This window comes from Capricornis sumatraensis, chromosome 2 (genome assembly GCF_032405125.1).
Source record: "Capricornis sumatraensis isolate serow.1 chromosome 2, serow.2, whole genome shotgun sequence".
Classification (NCBI taxonomy): Eukaryota; Metazoa; Chordata; class Mammalia; order Artiodactyla; family Bovidae; genus Capricornis; species Capricornis sumatraensis.
Window position 1 is genome coordinate 62,687,122 of NC_091070.1, and position 19,886 is coordinate 62,707,007.

At 34.1% G+C, this 19,886-nt stretch overlaps 1 protein-coding gene across 1 annotated transcript in view; it reads left to right on the top strand.

Annotated features, from left to right (window-relative positions):
- Positions 1-19,886, top strand: part of MDGA2 (MAM domain containing glycosylphosphatidylinositol anchor 2) — a 921,279-nt gene that overhangs the window by 861,289 nt on the left and 40,104 nt on the right. Inside the window, exons 11-14 of the mRNA XM_068965010.1 lie at positions 2,358-2,535; positions 6,380-6,400; positions 13,876-14,031; positions 14,514-14,672. Coding sequence (XP_068821111.1) covers positions 2,358-2,535; positions 6,380-6,400; positions 13,876-14,031; positions 14,514-14,672 — 514 coding nt within the window. The remainder of the gene's footprint in view (positions 1-2,357; positions 2,536-6,379; positions 6,401-13,875; positions 14,032-14,513; positions 14,673-19,886) is intronic.

Genomic DNA, 19,886 nt, shown 5'->3' on the forward strand with positions numbered 1-19,886 from the left:
ATGTTTAGATAATTCTGTTTTCTATGCCTTAAATATTTCTGTTTCCTGTGTATACAAGTTTATCTGTTCTCATTGTAATAGTGTTTTTATTGCCAAATTGCTCTCCATACTTCTACCAATTTACATACTCAAGACTATATTTAGAAGAGACTATATTAGAAGAGAGCTTTCTGTAGATCTCTTGATTTTTTGCCTAATATGTGCAGAGGCACTGTCTTTTTATTCCAGTCTATCTTTTCAAGGTTATTTTCATAGCAAACATCCTTAGAATATAGAGACCTCCTGTGGAGCAGAAGGAAAGCTCATTTAATGTCTAGTATAATGAATATAAAGTCTCCCTCTTGGGCCGTGGTTGGACAGATTTGGGTACTTACTGTCACTTATAAAAGACTTAAGTCTTTTTAGCTCAGGATCCCAGAGATGTGATACAAACAGAAGGTATGTGCAAGATCCAACTCGTCACTCCTTCATCACCGTGGGGGAATAGGGAGACAAAGGGAACTGGTTTGAAAGTAAAGCTTATGCTGTCTTCTGTGTTGTGAATCCTTTTCTCTGTCCCAGTAGTCAGAATTCTTCTGCTGATGGCCCATGATACTATTGCAGGCTAACTTGTTTGCTTGTAAGTAGACTAATATCTTACCCATCCACCCTCCCCTGCTCCAGATTCTTGACAGGTATAAATATTCTTTGTTTTGTGTTACAACAAACCTTAATGTTGTTTTGTTTATAAGCTTCTGTTTTTATGGGAAATAATATTGTGGTTTTAATTTTCACTTCCTTGATTCACAATGAGGTTAAGACTTTTCTGTAATTCATTATTTGGGCTTTCTCATTTATGAAATACCTGTTCCTATTAGACTCTTTGCTATTGAATTATTTTTCTTATTTTGTTATAGGGGGTTTTAATACATTCTGGTTAACTATATTTGTTCTAAATATCTTTTTTCAAACCTCTGCCTTTATTTTACCTGTTTATTGGGGAGCACTGATGAGATAAAATATTTATGTTAAAATTTTAAATTTAATGTTAATTTCAATTTTAAGATTGACTAATTTATCAGTCTTTTCTTTGTGCTTTTCTATTCTGTTTAAGAATATAACACCTTGTGTGAGATCATAATCACATATTTTTGTGTTTTTCTAAAGATTTAACTTTTATCTTTTAAATTTAAGTATTTGATTTTCCTGAGACTATTCTTTCTAAGATATGTGATAGGGATCACATTTATATATTTTTTAATATACCCAAGCAATTGAGTGGTATAAATTTTCATGTCTTCTACGTGAACAATTCCCCACACAAATTAATATATGGGCTTTCTGTTCAATTTCATTCTTTTGTTTGTCATTTGTCTAATCTTGTGCTAATAGCATGTACTTGAGATTTTCAATTCTAGAAATATAGCAGGCTAGGCTATATAATTAAGAGTAACCCACCCTCAGAAAACAAGAAAGTAAACAAATATATGAAAATATATCTATATGTGTGTATATATATGTATGTATATATATATATATATATATATATATATATATATATATATATATGTTATTTTCCACCCCCCACTGCCCCCCCACCCCGGTGGCTTAGCAGTAAAGAATCTGTCTGCCAATACAGGGGACACAGGTCTAATCCTTGGGATAGGAAGATCCCCTGGAAAAAAAATGGCAACTCACCCCAGTATTCTTGTCTGGGAAATCCCATGGACAGAGGAGCCTGGCTGGTTATAGTCCATGCAGTCCCAAAGCGTCAGACATGAGTTAGTGAATAAACAACAATGGTATATACATATTAACATATATAGTATATATATTGCTTTTGCCTTCAGTTATTAACCAACCCAGACAAACTTGAACTTTGATTCTTATAGTTTGGCAGTGGTAAGGAATGGAAACCCAAGTCCTATCCAAAGCAAGTGTTTCCCAAATGACACTAGGTGTAGAGAACCCACTTTCAACACAGGAGATATAAGAGACACAGGTTTAATCCCTGGGTTAGGAAGATCCCCTGGAGGAGGGCATGGCAACCCATTCCAGTATTCTTGATTGGAGAATCCCGTGGACAGAGGAGCCTGCTGGGCAACAGTCCATAGGGTCACAAAGAGTTGGACATGACTGAAGCAACTTAGCATCCAAAAAAAGAGACCATCTTCATTTTAATCTGTGACACCAAAGGGTTTGATATTTAAAGTAAAAGTGAACCATACTGTTGAATGTCAGAAATAAAGGTACATCTTTAATGAAATATAACTTTGTCCTAGGCCCTAAAGAATCTCTAGCAATAGTATTCTTAACCACATGATCAACACACAGTCAAAATTATCAGAAACATTATTATATAATTCTTTTAATTTCAGGCTGGACAGCAGCGATGGTGGGAACAAGAGATTAAAATAAATGGAAATATCCAAAAGGGAGAATTAATTACATATAACTTGACTGAGCTAATAAAACCAGAGGCTTATGAAGTCCGACTGACTCCTCTCACCAAATTTGGTGAAGGAGATTCAACAATTCGTGTCATCAAATATAGTGGTAAGTAGCTTTTTGTTTAAAAAAATTTATTTATATACTAAACTAACTAGAAAGTTGTAACTATCTACCAAATTTAGACACAAACTAAAATTTAACACACTGACTTTCTGGGCCATTAGCCAAGTGAGAAAAAAATCCCGTAATACTTAATCATTATAAATTGTACTATTTAGTTTTGAATATAGAGGTATAGACAAATGCTTAATTAACTCTGAACCTCAGAGATAATGTCATGAATGTCTTATTATTTTCTATGTCATAGTTATGAGGCAGTATGTATACATTTTTTACAAATTCTTAATGATTCTAAAGTTTATATCATTAAGAAGTTAGGAAACGTGAGTGAATTTTTAAGTTTTTTTCATTTTTTGGAGTAGTTTTAAATTCACATTAAATTGAGTAGGAAGTGCAGTGTTCCCATGTATGCCCTCTCCCTGTTACAGCTTTCCCTACAATTTACATCTTACATTAATGCGGCACATTGTTAACAATTGATTAACGAATATTGTACATTATTAAAGTCAATAGTTTATATAAGGAATTAGTCTTTATGTTACACAGTTTTGCATTTTCCAGAATGTTGGGTTGGAATCATGCAACATACAACCTTTCCAAACTGATTTACTGTATTTAGCAATATACATTTAAAGCTTTTACATATATTTGTGTAGCTTGATAGCTCATTATTCTTTATTGTCAAGTAATATCCCATTGCATAGGTGTACCACTGTTTGTTTAACCATTCACTTATTGAACAACATCTTAGTTGATTTTTTTCATCATTTTTTTTCCTTTAGAACACTAAATTTAATGTGTATGTTTTAGCGATGGTTTTCCTTTATAAATGATATACATTTGCTATTTCTTTACTATTTAAATGTCCTCCTTAAACAAATATAGAAAATAGTGTAAAACTGTGACAAAGTTGATCAAAACCTTTATAATAGTTCAAATAGGAATAATGTTGATTGATATGATATTATTGTTCATATATACCTGACAGATTAATATTTTATCATTTGGAATTTATATGCATTTTTCAGCTGAAATTTATAGTGTTCAAAGCCTAGTTCTAAAATCATCAATGTATTTTGCAAGGTTGTGTATGTTTTGTTACCTCAGTGGAATATTTTTCTTTTTGATTAAGGCTTGAGTTTAAAAGATAATAGAATGAGGGTTTTTGCAGCTGAAGTTTTCCATTCTGTTTAGCATTAAGTATATTTTCCTACTGACGGGGGCAACAGTGAATACTGTCAAAGTAAAAAATAAAGTGAAATTATTAAAACCTCACTGGAGTTATAAAGTTACCTGTATTTGCTCTCATCAGTCAGAGTACACATTGGGCATGACAAATTCAATTTTCATTAAAAAATGAAATATATAATATATAGTGGAATAGTCATACAAGATCAAGGAATATAAAAACATTAGAATCACTGCATATATTTTCTTGAATATGACTCTTTTTAAAATGTACTTTTTTATCTTAATGATATAAATATTAGAGCAGAATAGCAATTGTTATTCTGTAATCACTTTCGTGATTCCATCCAACAAACAACTACATTACATCTTAGTATAATTGTCTAAAGTTTTAGCATCAAATATTTTTATAAAATATGAATTACTCCTTCTAATATTTATGCTCCCTCTCCTCCAAGATGTAAAACTGCAAACTACGTAATATGGAGGGCACTGGAAACCGTAATTAATACTCATTCTTTTAAAGGTGAAGATATTAAGACCCAGAAAGTTTCAGTGTCCTGTCGCCTTAAACAACTATATGACATGACTAACTAATGAAAACTAGAGATCACTCCTAAATGACAGAAATCTTTACCTATTTGCTCAGTTTATAGGAATCATTAGAACTTGTCTTACAGAGATATAGAAAAAAATCTTCAGAAATTCAATTTAATTTTTATTGAAAACTCTGATGTAACAAACAGAAATGAAAAATAAATCTGGAAAATCAGTACTGTGTTTAGTTCCAACTTTTTTAAACTATCTTTATAACTTGTCATGCTTATTAAAATCTTAAACATTTTAATTAAAATTTGCTTTTATATACTATGGATTTGGGTAAAGTATACTTTAGTGTGTGTAAGCATACAATGTATATATAGGCATCCTTAAGAAATTCAACATGCTATTGATAGTTTTAAAGAAGAAAAGTAGACTCACTGCAATATTTCAAATTAGAATGGCAAATTTTTACAAGATTAATCCTGATGTCTGCAGTGAATTTGCTGACTAAAATATTTTAGAAGTCTCAAAATTCGATCTGGTCACAGGTTACATGTAGCTGTGACATTGCTTAGAACTAAATTATAATTCAAAGATGTTTACTTCTTTCAAAAACTATATATAAAATCAAAAGTTATATTATCCTAATTATAAAATAATTTTAATTTCAATAATTAATTTTCAAATTAAAACATACTGATACCTTGAGGCTTTCCAGCTGGCACTAGTGGTAAAAAATCCACCTGCAATGCAAGGGACATAATGAGATGCAGGTTTGATAACTGGGTGTGGAAGATCACCTGGAGAAGGGCCTGGCAACCCACTCCAGTATCCTTGCCTGGAGAATCATATGGACAGAGACTGGTGGGATATGGTCCGTAAGATTGCAAAGAGCTGGACATGACTGAAGCAACTTAGCATGCATGCATCATGCAAGAAAGGGATTATTTTTGTTTGTTTTTCAGGGGAACTAATAAATGTATAGTCCCTTCTCTATGTTATTCATTTCATAATTTGCAATGGGGCAAGTACAAGTAGAACAGCTAAAATAATGGGAATACTCTGTCTTCTTGATGTAGAAATAGTAAAAAGTAATTCGTTGATAAACTAATCACTTTGTTAAAATTGATCTCAGTATATTAAATGTAAAAATTTTATATGAAGATGCTTTGTGCATGTGTGTGCATTTATGACATTCATTTTGTATTTTACTGCTATGTCCAAGTTTAACAAAAGTGCTTAATGGCAAACACTAGGAACCAGCAACAAAATAGACAATCTTCTGGAGGTTAGATTAGCAACCCATTTTAATCTTAGGAGACTGCAATAATGCTTTCTTTCATCCAGAATGAAATTTTCTCTCAGAGTGATAAATGCTTAATCGATATATACAGATACCATTTTGTCTCTTAGGTTAGATATAGTTTTGTTTTGCTTCAGTAATAGTTAAAGTATGCATTTCTTTTCAGGTAGAAATCAATTGGCACTGTAAACACAATTAGTTTTTTGAGATAAATATTTCTTCTTGAGATAAACATTGCAAAAATGCAAATGCATTACCTATCATTTGAAAACTGTGTGTGTGTGTGTGAAAGTAATTAAAACAGCATTAAAGTACCTATTTGTTTTGGCTCACACACAATAACATGATATGAAGATTGCTTTATTTTCATATATACCATATATTTTAAACAGAAGTAGATAATAGCAAAAAAAACTAAAGTGTGTTCTCTGTTAGATAATTGCATTCATTCTTAAAACATCAAAAGTATAGCTTGTCAGCCTCAGTTTTGATTACTTGGTTTTGTTTAGCACTGGTTAAGATAACAAAAATCAGCTACTCTATACCTTGGGAAATGAACAAATCCCGTGAGCCATTTAGCATTGATAATTTGGGTACTTTGAGGCTGTTATTGCTGAGTTCCAAAGTAGATTCTATTCAGTCTTCGAAAGCAAAATAGATTGCAGATATAGTTCTCTCTGGCCACAGTGGGGAAGATCATTAAGTTTTAGTTAGGCACTTATGAGACGCTGATTAGTCTTTTATTTATAAAAGGCATTTAAGCCATACTAACATTATTTTTTGCTTTTCTTGTAGCTCCTGTTAATCCTCATTTGAGTAAGTATATTTTCACTTTAAAAATGGCACTATATTTGACAATTTATACAAATAAAAAATGCATAAACATACAAAGGTTGTTTATCAATTGCTCATATTTGGGTTGACATAGAATGTCTTAGAAATAGTAAAACCAGCGTTAATTGTAAACTTTGAATCCTACGGGCATAAAGATAAATAATTTAATATAGATTATTGACTTTTCCTAAATATCCAGCCATTTCTCCAACATGCTTAACAACTGTTATTTGTGTAACTGTGGTTTATTTATTCCTTTTGTGGTATTGTATATTATTTGTATTGCTATTATTTATTTCTTTAATTTTTACCATTTGATCTCTATATTCAACTCATGAAATATCATATTCACTTAGAAAGTTGGTATTTTAATGGTTCAATCAAGATTTTTCACTAATCACTATTCCATATTCCAATCTTATATGAAGAAAAAGTAATTTGATTACCATCCTCTTAATAATATTTCATTTTAAAATTAAGAATCAATTTTTGTCCCTTATTTTGTGTCTAGCAAGATATTGTTCTGGTCTAACAAAAAAAGAAGAGCCATCTTTGTACTCTTACTCCGATCCATTAAACATTCTTAATTTCCTATCCTTAGTGAAGAAAATGTCCAAATCTGTTTTTGCATTTTACTGTATTCTCTTTTCTGTTTTGGCCTTTAACTGATTGATTGTATAACAAAGGCCAAATTACATAACCTCTATTCCTGCTGTGTTTCCTCCCAGAGATCCTCTTTTACTCTGCTTTTGCATAACCAAACACTAATACTGAATATTTGTATAGACCTTTATTGTTCACATCTTGCTTCAATGCATAAAAGTTCATTTAATCACCTCAATGACCTTTTAATGCAGCTATTATTATCAGCTCTTTGAGGTTCATTTTTCTTATAATGTTTAGCACAAATGCTTCTTCCTCCACTAATTACTCCCTCATTTTGATTTTCAATTACAATTTATCTTCATCTATGTAGAAGTTATTTTTTATTTTCTCATATCCTCCAGTAAACTGTAAGATACTTAAGAACTAAATCCATTTCTAGTTTCTCTCTATATTTCACTCTTTGTATCTATAATGGCATCTCATGTTTAGCAGGTGTCCAATGATCATTTGTTAAAAGAACAAATACATGACAGTTTCAAGATGAATTAATGGCATAAATAAAATTCTCCCTGGCTTCTACTCAGGGTACTATTGCTAATTAATTACTATATTGACTATAATTCCTTTGAAGGTACGTTTTCTGACTGCACTTTCAGTGGAAATGTTTAAAAATAGTTATCATAGAAAGATTAAAAGTAATTACAGGGACAAGTTGACAAGTATTTCAATTCAAGGAAAGAATTTTGAACAGTCTATCTACTGAACAAAATGCATGCATATTTATAGACAGGAAGTGATTGTTAACTGATTACCTCAGTCCAATATAATGAGCACCATTATTTTATGGCAGCTGAGAAAATCTTACAGAAGAGATAATATCAACCCTGGATCCTGAAAGTTTAATAGAGTTCCCTCGGGTAAAGAAGGTGAAGAAAGGCTCGCCTGTCATTGAAAAGGGATCATGTTCACATACATAGTAACTGGACAAAGCTCCATTTGTCTGGTGTACAATGTTCAGAAGTTATTTAAGCCAGAAATGTGCCCTAAATATGGACAATATATATTAGAATTTGCATGCTTCCTTTAAAACTTGTGTCCTTCAGGTCACAGTTATCGACTTCTCTTCTTCAGCAAGGACTTCACATGTGTGAAATGGAAATCCAAATGATGCATTGGATTTTCTATTTTTAAAGTAATTTCCAGCATAACATTCGATACCAAAATTTCCATTGGTTGTGTACCTTTTGAATTTTTTTAATGATAGTCAATATGGTAGAATATGAGAGTTGTTTAGAAAAAAGAAATAAATAAATATTACCTAATGATTTCTCTGTTATCAAAAGAAAGTAATTATTTTTATATTTTTGACAGTCAAATGCATTTTTTCTTATTAATTGATTTTTTTTAACCTTCATTACTACCTCCAGGTCCCAAACACAGATAACAGTACTTTATCAAAGTCATTCATTATGGATTCAGGTTCTCAATACACTAGCTATACATTATTCAGTAAGAAAAGAAAATAGGCCAATGTGTACAAGACGGTCATGTTTCATTTTAGATTTTTGCTAAGGAAAGTTAATTTTTCATTCCCTAAGACTACTTTTACCTACTTTCCTTAAATGCTACAATATTTTAAATTTTGTCATTTATTTTCAAGGTATAACCTGCACATGATAAAATTTACCATATTTTGTGTACACTTCTGAAAGAAGAGTTGACCAGTTTAAACAGTCATGTAACCGTCACCACAAGGTTTCATTACCCCTAAAATTTGTTTGTGTTGCTTTGTAGTCCAGGTTCCTTGTACCTCAGCCTCTGGCAAACTTGTTTTATGTCACTATTATTTTGCTATTATTTTAATTAGCTACAACTTACTTAGTATTTATTCTCCACAATTTACTAAAAGATACCTTCCCAGTATTGATATTGTCAATGCAATTGAAGTGAAAAAGAAAATGAAGCAGTTCAAGGGAAAATAATCTGAGAAAACACTGTAATTAAAACCATTATGCAGGACAAAAGCTAACAGAGTTTTGCGAAGAAAACACTGATCATAGTAAACACCCTCGTTCAACAACAAAGAGATGACTCTACACATGGACATCCCCAGATGGTCAATACCAAAATCAAATTGATTATATTCTTGCAGCCAAAAATGGAGAAGCTCTATACAGTCAGATAGAACAAGACCTGGAGTTCCCTGTGGCTCAGATCATCACCTCCTCATTGCAAAGTTCAGGCTTAAATTGAAGAAAGTAAGGAAAACCACTAAGCCTGTCAGGTATGACCTAAATCAAACCCCTTATGATTATACAGTGGAAGTAACAAATAGATTCAAGGGCTTAGATCTGATAGACAGAGTGCCTGAAGAACTATGAACAGAGGTTTGTAACATTGTACAGGAGTAGATGACTAAAACCAACCCTTAGAAAAAGAAATGCAAGAAGGCAAGGTGATTATCTTGCCTTACAAATTATGAGGCCTTCCAAATAGCTGAGAAAAGAAGAGAGGCAAAAGGCAAAAGAGAAAGGGAAAGATATACCCAGATGAATGCAGAATGTCAGAGAATAGCAAGGAGAGATAAAAAAGCCTTCTTCAATGAGCAATGCAAAGAAATAGAGGAAAACACTGAAAAGGGAATGACTAGAGACCTCTTCAAGAAAACTGCAGATATCAAGGGAACATTTCATGCAAGCATGGGCACAATAAAGAAAAGAAATGTTATGGATCTAACAGAAGCAAAAGAAACTGAAAAGAGGTGGCAAGAATACACAGGAGAACTGTACAAAAAAGGTCTTAATGACTCAGATAACCACGATGGTGTGATCACTCACCTAGTGATCCTGGAGCCAGACATCCTGGAGGGTGAAGTCAAATAGGCCATAGGAAGCACTACCACAGACCAAGCTAATTAAGGTGATGAAATTCCAGCTGAACTATTTAAAATCCTAAAAGATGATGTTGTAAAAGTGTTGCACTCGATATGCCAGCACATGTGGAAATTCAGCAGTAGCCATAGGACTGGAAAAGGTCAGTTTTCATTCAAATCCCTAAGAAGGGCAATGCTGAACAATGTTCAAACTACCATAAAATTGCACTCATTTCACTTGCTAGAAAAATAATGCTCAAAATCCTTCAAGCAAGGCTTCAACAGTACATGAACCGAGAACTTCCAGGTGTACAAACTAGATTTAGAAAAGGCAGAGGAACCAGAGATCAAACTGTCAACATCTGCTGGATCATAGAATAAAGCAAGGGAATTTCAGAAAAACATCTACGTCTGTTTTATTTACTACACTAAAACCTTTGTGTGGATCACAACAAACCGTGGAAAATTCTTGAAGAGATGGAAATAGACCATTTTAACTGGCTCCTGAAAAACCTGTATGTAGGACAAGAAGCAACAGTTAGAACTGGACATGGAACAGCAGACTGGTTCAAAATTGGGAAAGGAGTACGTCAAGGCTGTGTATTGTCACATTGCTTATCTTAACTTACATGCAGAATACATGCGAAATGCCAGGCTGGATGACTCACAAGCTGGGATTGTGAGAAAGAAATATCAATAACCACAGGTATGCATATGATACCATGTAATGGTGGAAAGCAAAGAGGAACTAAAGAACCCCCTAATGGAGTAATAGATGAGAGTGAGAAAGTTAACTTAAAACTCAACATTCAAAAAATGAAAGTCATGGCATCCAGTCCCATTACTTCATGGCAAACAGATGGGGGAAAAGTGGAAGCAGTGAAAGATTTTATCTCCCTGGGCTCCAAAATCACTGTGGATGGTGACTGCAGTCATGAAAATAAAAGATGCTTGCTTCTTGAAGCTGAAGCTCCAGGACTTTGGCCACCTTATGGGAAGAAATGACTCTTTGGAAAAGACCCTGATGCTTTGAAAGACTGAAGGCAGAAGGAGAAAGGGACAGCAGAGAATGAGATGGTTGAATGGCATCACCTACTCAATGGACATGAGTTTGAGCAAACTCAGAGAGATAGTGAAGGACAGGGAAGTCTGGAATGCTGCAGTTAATGGGGTCGCAGAGAGCCAGATATGACTTAATGAATGAACAACAGCAACAATACAAACATTAAGCATTTCTATTATAATTCTAAGTTATTTCTTAAAATGAAGAAAATGTTGCCAAATCTTTCTTCTCATATATTATTTATAATTGATAAGTGACTTATCCATCATTAACTCTTAAACTACTATTTAGCAATATTTCTTCCAAAAAAGATCATTTGATAATAAAATTTTTTAATGGTTTGAATTTATGTTGGCTTACGTATAAAATTGTAGTTTATTTGAAATTCTATTTAATATAATAAAGTGATTTCAAGAATATATTTAAATATATATTACATTTAATATGATAATAATTGTGATATGAGACCTCATATGTTGGCAATAAATCAAGTTACTCTTAAATGCCCCTTTGCATTTTATTGACTTACATAGTCTTTAAATCAACTTATTTATCCTAAATATCCACTTCCAAAATATTTATATAGAGTAAGTCCGTGAAATTTTGTCACAGTCTTGTTCTTCATTAGCCTCAAAAAACTTATGTTTTAAATTTAATTGAGGAGGTCTTTCTATTCAGAAGGCTCTTTTTTAAAAAAATCTTTTGATTGACATTTTTAACTAAAACCAAATATCATTTGTTGTCAAGAGAACCATATTGTCCTCCAGGTTAATCCGTGTTATTGCAAATGGCAGGATAATCATTTTCAAGGCTAAATGATATCCTATTGCATATATCTGCCATAACTTCTTTACTCATTCATCCATTAATGGAAACTTGGATTAGGACTGTATGAGTCCATGGGGTCGCAGAGAGTCAGACATGACTGAACAACTTTCAAATAATACCATTTTTCAAATAATATTTGTCTTCCAAATAATACTATTTTGCAAATAATACTGCAATGAACATGGAGAGCACATATCTCTTTGAGGTATTCATTTCATTTTCTTTGGATGTGTGTTCTTAAGAGATATTACTGGACAATATGGTGGTTCTGTCTTTAGATTTTTTTATGGAAACTTCATACTGTTTTTCATAATAGCTGTACCAATTTATATTCCAACCAATAGTATACAAGTTTTTTGTGGTTCCATAAGAGTTTTAGGAACTTTATTTTTTCTATTTCTGTTTAAAAAAAAATGCCACAGGTATTTTCAGAGAGGATGCATTGACTCTAAGGATCACCTTGGGTAGTAAAGATATTTTAACTGTACTAATTCTTCCAATCCAAGAATGTAAGATGTCTTTCCATTTATTTGTGTCTTCTTTAATTTCTGTCATCAATGTGTTATAGTTTTCAATGTATGTCTTTCATATATTTTTCTAAGTTTATTCTTAAATATTTTATTCTTTTTGATGCTACTGAAAATGAGATAATTTTATTAATTCCCTTTTTTGACATTTCATTTTTAGTGGGTACAAACACAGATTAATTCAGGAGCATGGTTCCAACTTCAAGGGCTCCACTCCCAAGAATATTTCATAAATTTAACCCATTGCAGGGGGAAAATATGGGAGTCTTTATTATTTAGATGTCTATAACTTTATGAATTGAAGGGAATCTGTACTCAGTTTTGACTTCATTATTTACTAGCTGAAATTAGCCAAAACTTTCTTTTCTGTGAACCTCATGAGTTAGTATTTCTGTATTTTTATAGAGTTCTTAAAGTTTGAGTGAAATAATGCAAGCTTTCTTAATTTTTGCAGTTAAAGATATTAGTTACTCCTGTGTTTCAAGCAGGGCCCATTCCAGTAAGAAAACCCTTTAATCCCTAGAAACATTACTACCATTCTCTGAACTTGTTGTTTGGTCTGAGCTCAGCATGTGGCTGGCATCCAAGAAATCCCAGTCCTTCCACAGGTTCTTCATAAAATCTCTTCATTACTTTGAAGTGAAGCCGCTCAGTCGTCTCCAAATCTTTGCGACCCCATGGATTGTAGCCTACAAGGCTCCTCTGTCCATGGAATTTTCCAGGCAAGAGTACTGGAATGGGTTGCCATTTCCTTCTCCAGGGGATCTTCCCAAGCCAGGGATCAAACCAGGGTTTCCCACATTGCAGGCAGATGCTTTATTGTCCAAGCCGCTTCCCTTGTGGCTCAGCTTGTAAAGAATCTGCCTGCAATGCAGGAGACCTGGGTTCAATCCCTGTGTTGGGAAGATCCCCTGGAGTATTCTGACCTAGAGAATTCCACAGACAGTCCACAGGTTGCAAAGAGTCAGGCACGACTGAGCGACTTTCGTTACTTTACTTCTAGTGAATTTTAAGCATCTTGCAAATCCACATTCAAATAAAGTATGAAAGATAACTACTTTTTAAAAATAATTTGCCAGTATCTTTCCTTAAGTAAGCCTCCATTTGTGCAAATGAGTATGTGTGACAGCATCTGCAGACGTGGTGTGAAATACTGTAGGCTCAAGGTAGAAAGCTTTAAAGTACCATCAGGTAATTAAATTAAGACCGTTTTCTAATTGTTCTTTTTGGATTGTTCCTATACTCGAAGAAGGGAAGTTAGGAAATTCTTCAGCCATAATTCAAGCAGGCAGCACATTCTTTAATTTCAATTATTTGGATATTTCAGAGGAAAATGGTTTGGGTTTAAATTGTTAAATAAGAGGCTGATTTACATATCAAGATTATTTTTCATTTCCATTAAAATTGAAGTAGCTTTTAATTGTCATATTGTACATTATTTTGGCTATGGTGCCATTATTGCAACTTTGCATTATTATTGCTGTATGTTTTAAATTTTTCTTAGAAGACTATTGCAGTGTTTGTATTAATTTAACTTATTGTAATTAAAATTTGCCAACAGGAGAATTTCACTGTGGATTTGAAGATGGTAACATTTGTTTGTTCACCCAAGATGATACAGATAATTTTGACTGGACAAAACAAAGTACTGCAACAAGAAATACAAAATATACTCCAAACACTGGACCTAATGCTGATCGTAGTGGCTCCAAAGAAGGTATGAGGGTATGAAATGGTGTGTTCACATCAATCATACTCCAGCCTTGGACTTTAAAAAGTGCTATTATGCTAAATGTGAAATGCAAGAGAATGTTTAGCTATAGATTTAAATATTTTGGAACAAAACATGAAATTTTTTATTTACCATATCAAGTATTCAGTTATTTACAAAGTTTGTAGTCATTAATTTTCACTGACAACTTACTGACCTGTATAAAGAGATTAGGAATTTTTTTTGACAATTCAAGTCGAAAATTCCAGTTTTGCCTCATTTTTATACATTTTTAAAAATTTATTTTTAATTATGTATATTATTTATTTTTATATTGTGTTTGCATATATAGATTTTTATAAATAAGATGCAGACTCTCCTATTAATTTTACTATTAATATATACAAAAATTCTAACCTTTCACTGATTTTAAATTTCATGTCACCTACTAATAATTTGCCTACACATTTTATTTTGTCTTTTCAAAGGTTTTTACATGTACATTGAGACATCTCGACCCAGACTGGAAGGAGAAAAGGCTCGACTTCTCAGCCCTGTTTTCAGCATAGCTCCCAAAAACCCTTATGGACCCACGAACACTGCATATTGTTTCAGCTTCTTTTATCACATGTATGGACAACATATAGGTGAGATGGCAAATGTTACTATTTCTTCTAAAGTAAATCATAACTTGGAACAAAAAGGTTCACAAACACATAGGATGAAGTCAATTTTAGTCAAAGAATATCATCATTAAATTTTTAATGGCTCAACTGCACATTCACAATAAGATGCAAAGAATGTTACCCCATCATGTTCTAATTTCCCAAATTTAGATTAGAATTTGAAATTTTGGGGCATTACCTACCTCCTCTGGAATCCTAATTTAGGCCAACCTAAATTAGGTTAAATTCTTCATGATATCTTCTTGGGACTCAATACTAGCATAATTTACACTGTTTCTTTCCAAAGAAATGTGCTTGGATAATGACTCAATGTATATTCAGTTCAGTTCAGTTCAGTTCAGTTCAGTCGCTCAGTCGTGTCCGACTCTTTGTGACCCCATGAATTGCAGCACGCCAGGCTTCCCTGTCTATCACCATCTCCCAGAGTTCACTCAGACTCACGTCCATCGAGTCGGTGATGCCATCCAGCCATCTCATCCTCAGTCGTCCCCTTCTCCTCCTGCCCCCAATCCCTCCCAGCATCAGAGTCTTTTCCAATGAGTCAGCTCTTCGCATGAGGTGGCCAAAGTACTGGAGTTTCAGCTTTAGCATCATTCCTTCCAAAGAAATCCCAGGGCTGATCTCCTTCAGAATGGACTGGTTGGATCTCCTTGCAGTCCTAGGGACTCTCAAGAATCTTCTCCAACACCACAGTTCAAAAGCATCAATTCTTTGGCACTCAGCTTTCTTCACAGTCCAACTCTCACATCCATACATGACCACTGGAAAAACCATAGCCTTGACTAGACGGACCTTAGTCGGCAAAGTAATGTCTCTGCTTTTCAATATGCTATCTAGGTTGGTCATAACTTTTCTTCCAAGGAGTAAGCGTCTTTTAATTTCATGGCTGCAGTCACCATCTGCAGTGATTTTGAAGCCCCAAAATATAAAGTCTGACACTGTTTCTACTGTTTCCCCATCTATTTCCCATGAAGTGATGGGACTGGATGCCATGATCTTCGTTTTCTGAATGTTGAGCTTTAAGCCAACTTTTTCACTCTCCTCTTTCACTCTCATCAAGAGGCTTTTTAGTTCCTCTTCACTTTCTGCCCTAAGGGTGGAGTCATCTGCATATATGAGGTTATTGATATTTCTCCCGGCAATCTTGATTCCAGCTTGTGTTTCTTCCAGTCCAGCATTTCTCATGATGTCCTCTGCATAGAAGTTAAATAAGCAGGGTGACAATAATCAGCCTTGACGTACTCCTTTTCCTATTTGGAACCAGTCTGTTGTTCCATGTCCAGTTCTAACTATTGCTTCCTGACCTGCATACAGATTTCTCAAGAGGCAGGTCAGGTGGTCTGGTATTCCCATCTCTTTCAGAATTTTCCACAGTTTATTGTGATCCACACAGTCAAAGCTTTGGCATAGTCAATAAAGCAGAAATAGATGTTTTTTCTGGAACTCTCTTGCTTTTTCCATGATCCAGCGGATGTTGGCAACTTGATCTCTGGAACCGTGAAAAGAAGTGTTGCCATATTTGGAAGACAAGTGCTTTTAGCAATATCTACCCATTTGAAATATTGGTGTGATAGCTTCTTGTTTGTAAAGTGTGCCTAACATACCTAGTAGGATTTAAGAATATCCTTGATCCTGAAAAACATACAAAGATGAAGACACAGTTCCTTCCCTTAGAGATCCTAAAGTAACAGAGGCTAAGATGAGTAATTACACAATCATGCTAGGCAGAATACCACATAACCTCAAGAAAGAACCTAATAAACTTGTTAAGAGTAGGGAGATAGGGAACAGAAGGAGTTCATACAGATCTACAATTCTTTATGTGTAATTATAAAATCAAAACCACTGAACACAAACTGTTTTAAATTTAATTATTTGGCAACCACTTTCTAGCCTGATCTGCATATGTTAAAATCTATGGCCTGAACTGATATAAACCCATGTGTAGTCTTTTTATTTATCCAAATGAATATGAACATATGTACTATTTTCAGCAAAAATATTATTGTGTTTAATTGTGGAATTCTGTTTTAGTTCTTAAGAGCTAAAGAACTAAACTTTAGTTTAAGAACTAAAACAGATTATATATTATATAAGACATACACTCTTAACTATATAATAAGATAAAATTCTGAATGGCGATGCATATCTAGCTCTACAGAGCTTGGCACGGGACTGTGGATCTTTATCTATTTGGAGGATAAGGCAGTGCTTGGGACAAAGGGAAACGTTTCTCTATGAAAGAAGGGCGCATTTTCAATAGTCAGAGATAAGCATGGAGAAGATTGTTGTTCAGTTGCTCAGTTATGTCCAACTCTTTGCTACCCCATGGAGAGCAGCACACCAGGCTTCCCTGTCCTTCACCATCTCCCAGAGTTTGCTGAAACTCATGTCCACCGAATTGGTGATGGCATCTAACCATCTCATCCTCTGCCGTCCCCTTCTATTCCTGCCTTCAGTCTTTCCCAGCATCAGGGGCTTTTCTAATGAGTTGACTCTTTGCATGAGGTTGCCAAAGTATTGGAGTTCAGCTTCAGCATCAGTCCTTCCAATGAATAGTCAGGGCTGATTTCCTTTAGGATTGACTGGTTTGATCTCTTTGCAGTCTAAGGGACTTTCAAGAGTCTTTTCCAACACCACAATTCAAAAACATCAATTTTCTGGCACTCAGGTTTCTTTATGGTCCAACACTCGCATTCATACATGATTACAAGAAAACCATCGCTTTGACTATATGGACCTTTGTTGGCAAAGTGATGTCTCTGCTTTTTAATATGCTGCCTAGTGTTGTCATAGCTTTTCTTCCAAGAAGCAACTGCGCTTTGATTCCATGGCTGAAATCCACCATCTGCAGTGATTTTGGAGCCCAAGAAGATAAAGTCTGTCACTGTTTCCATTGTTTCCCCATCTATTTGCCAATAAGTGATGAGACCAGATGCCATGATCTTCATTTTTTGAATATTGAGTTTTAAGCCAACTTTTTACTCTCCTCTTTCACTTTAATCAAGAGGCTCTTTAGTTCCTCTTTGCTTTCTGTAATTAGGGTGGTCTCATCTGCATATTTGAGGTTACTGATATTTCTCCTGGCAATCTTGATTCCAGCTTGTGTTTTAACCAGCCCAGCATTTTGCATAATGTAATCTGAATATAAGTTAAATAAGCAGGGTGACAATATGCAGCCATTATCTATTCCTTTCCCAATTTGGAACCAGTCCATTGTCCCATGTCCAGTTCTAACTGTTGCTTCTTGATCTGCATACAGGTTTCTCAGGAGGCAAGTAAGGTGTTCTGATATTCCCATCTCTTTAAGAATTTTCCACAGTTTGTTGTGATCCACACAATCAAAGTCTTTAGCATAGTCAATGAAGCAGAAATAGATGTTTTTCTCAAATTATCTTGCTTTATTCTGTGATCCAACAGATATTGGCAATTTCATCTCTCATTCCTCTGCCTTCTCTAAATCCAGCTTGAACATCTGGAAGTTCTTGATTCATGTACTGTTGAAGCCTGGCTTGGAGAATTTGGGGCATTACTTTGTTAGCGTGTGAAATGAATGCAATTGTGTGGTAGTTTGAGCATTCTTTGGCATTGCATTTCTTTGGGACTGGAATGAAAACTGATCTTTTCCAGTCCTGTGGCCACTGCTTTTTCCCAATTTTCTGGCATATTGAGTGCAGCACTTTCACAGCATCATCTTTTAGGATTTGAAATAGCTCAACAGGAATTCCATCTCCTCCACTAGCTTTGTTCATAGTGATGCTTCCTAAGGCTCACTTGACTTTGCAGGGAAGATTAGGGTATGGTAATGAAAAAATAAAATTTGGATGTGAGAATATTAATTGTCTTAATATAAATTTAACAAATCTAAAAATGTAAATTTGTTGGTTTTCTTTAGTCACTAGGCCGTGGTCAACTCTTTGAGACACTATGGACTGTAGCCCTTCAGGCTCCTCTGTCCTTGGGATTTCCCAGGCAATAATACTGGAGTGGGTTGCCATTTCCTTCTCCAGGGGATCTTCCAAAATCAGGGATGGAACCTGTGTCTCCTGCATTGCTGGTGGATATATTATCACTAACCCACCAAGGAAGCCTCTAAAAATATAAATATTTTCCTATAAATTAATACATTTGTGCACATATTACCAGCTATTATACTTATTTAAGTGAAGAAATCCTTTTAATAAGTTTATAAAGATGAGCATCATTATCCATCTTTTACAGTTAAGGAAGTTTAAACTTTGTGAATTTGTATGAATTACAAGTAATTGTTTATGCTGGTTTCAAATTCATAGCCAAAATTATTAACCAGTATTCTTTACAATGGAGTAGTTGGTTACAAACTTGAAACGGTAAACTCCTGTGCAGTGAAAAAAAAAAAGCCCTCAACATGAAGTCAGGAAATCTGTGTGGGAATTTGGCTGTAGCACTCAGTCTTTGTAAGAATGTACAGAGTCACTTAAAATATCTGGATCTAGATCTCCTCATCTTTAAAATATGAATAGTGATTCCTATTTCATAAATTTGTAGTTTCAGAGCACCCCTGGCAGTCCAGTGGTTAAGACTGTGCCTTCTAAATGCAGTTGGTATGTGTTCCATCCTTGGTCAGGGAATTAGTAATTCCACATATCTAGCAGCCAAAAAAGCAGAACATAAATAGCAGAAGCAATGTTTTAACAAGTTCAATAAAGACTAAAAAATGATCACATCAAAAGTATCTTAAAAAAAATCAATTAAAAAAAAAAGACTTGTAATTCAAGTTAAATAAGATAATGTACATAAAATCTTCTCTCAGATGGTAGACACTCATAATGTTAGGTTACTTTGAATTTCAAAGAGGAGCAATATTAGCAATCATAAAGTAATAGCTAATATTTATGAAATACTCATAATGGACCAGGACACTATTCCTAAAATGTGATAGATTATTTCTCTTAATTTTTGCAATAGACATTTAGACTCATTAAAAATATCATCCTGTTTTATAGATAATGAAATTAAAATACCGAGAACATTAGTTATCATGCCGATCATATCATAACTGGTAAGTGTGTGTTTGCACTCAGTCATGTCCAACTCTTTGTACCCAATGGACTGTAGCCCACCAGATTCCTCTGTCCCTGGGATTCTTCAGGCAGGAATACTGGAGTGGGTTGTCCTAGCCTCCTCTAGGGGATC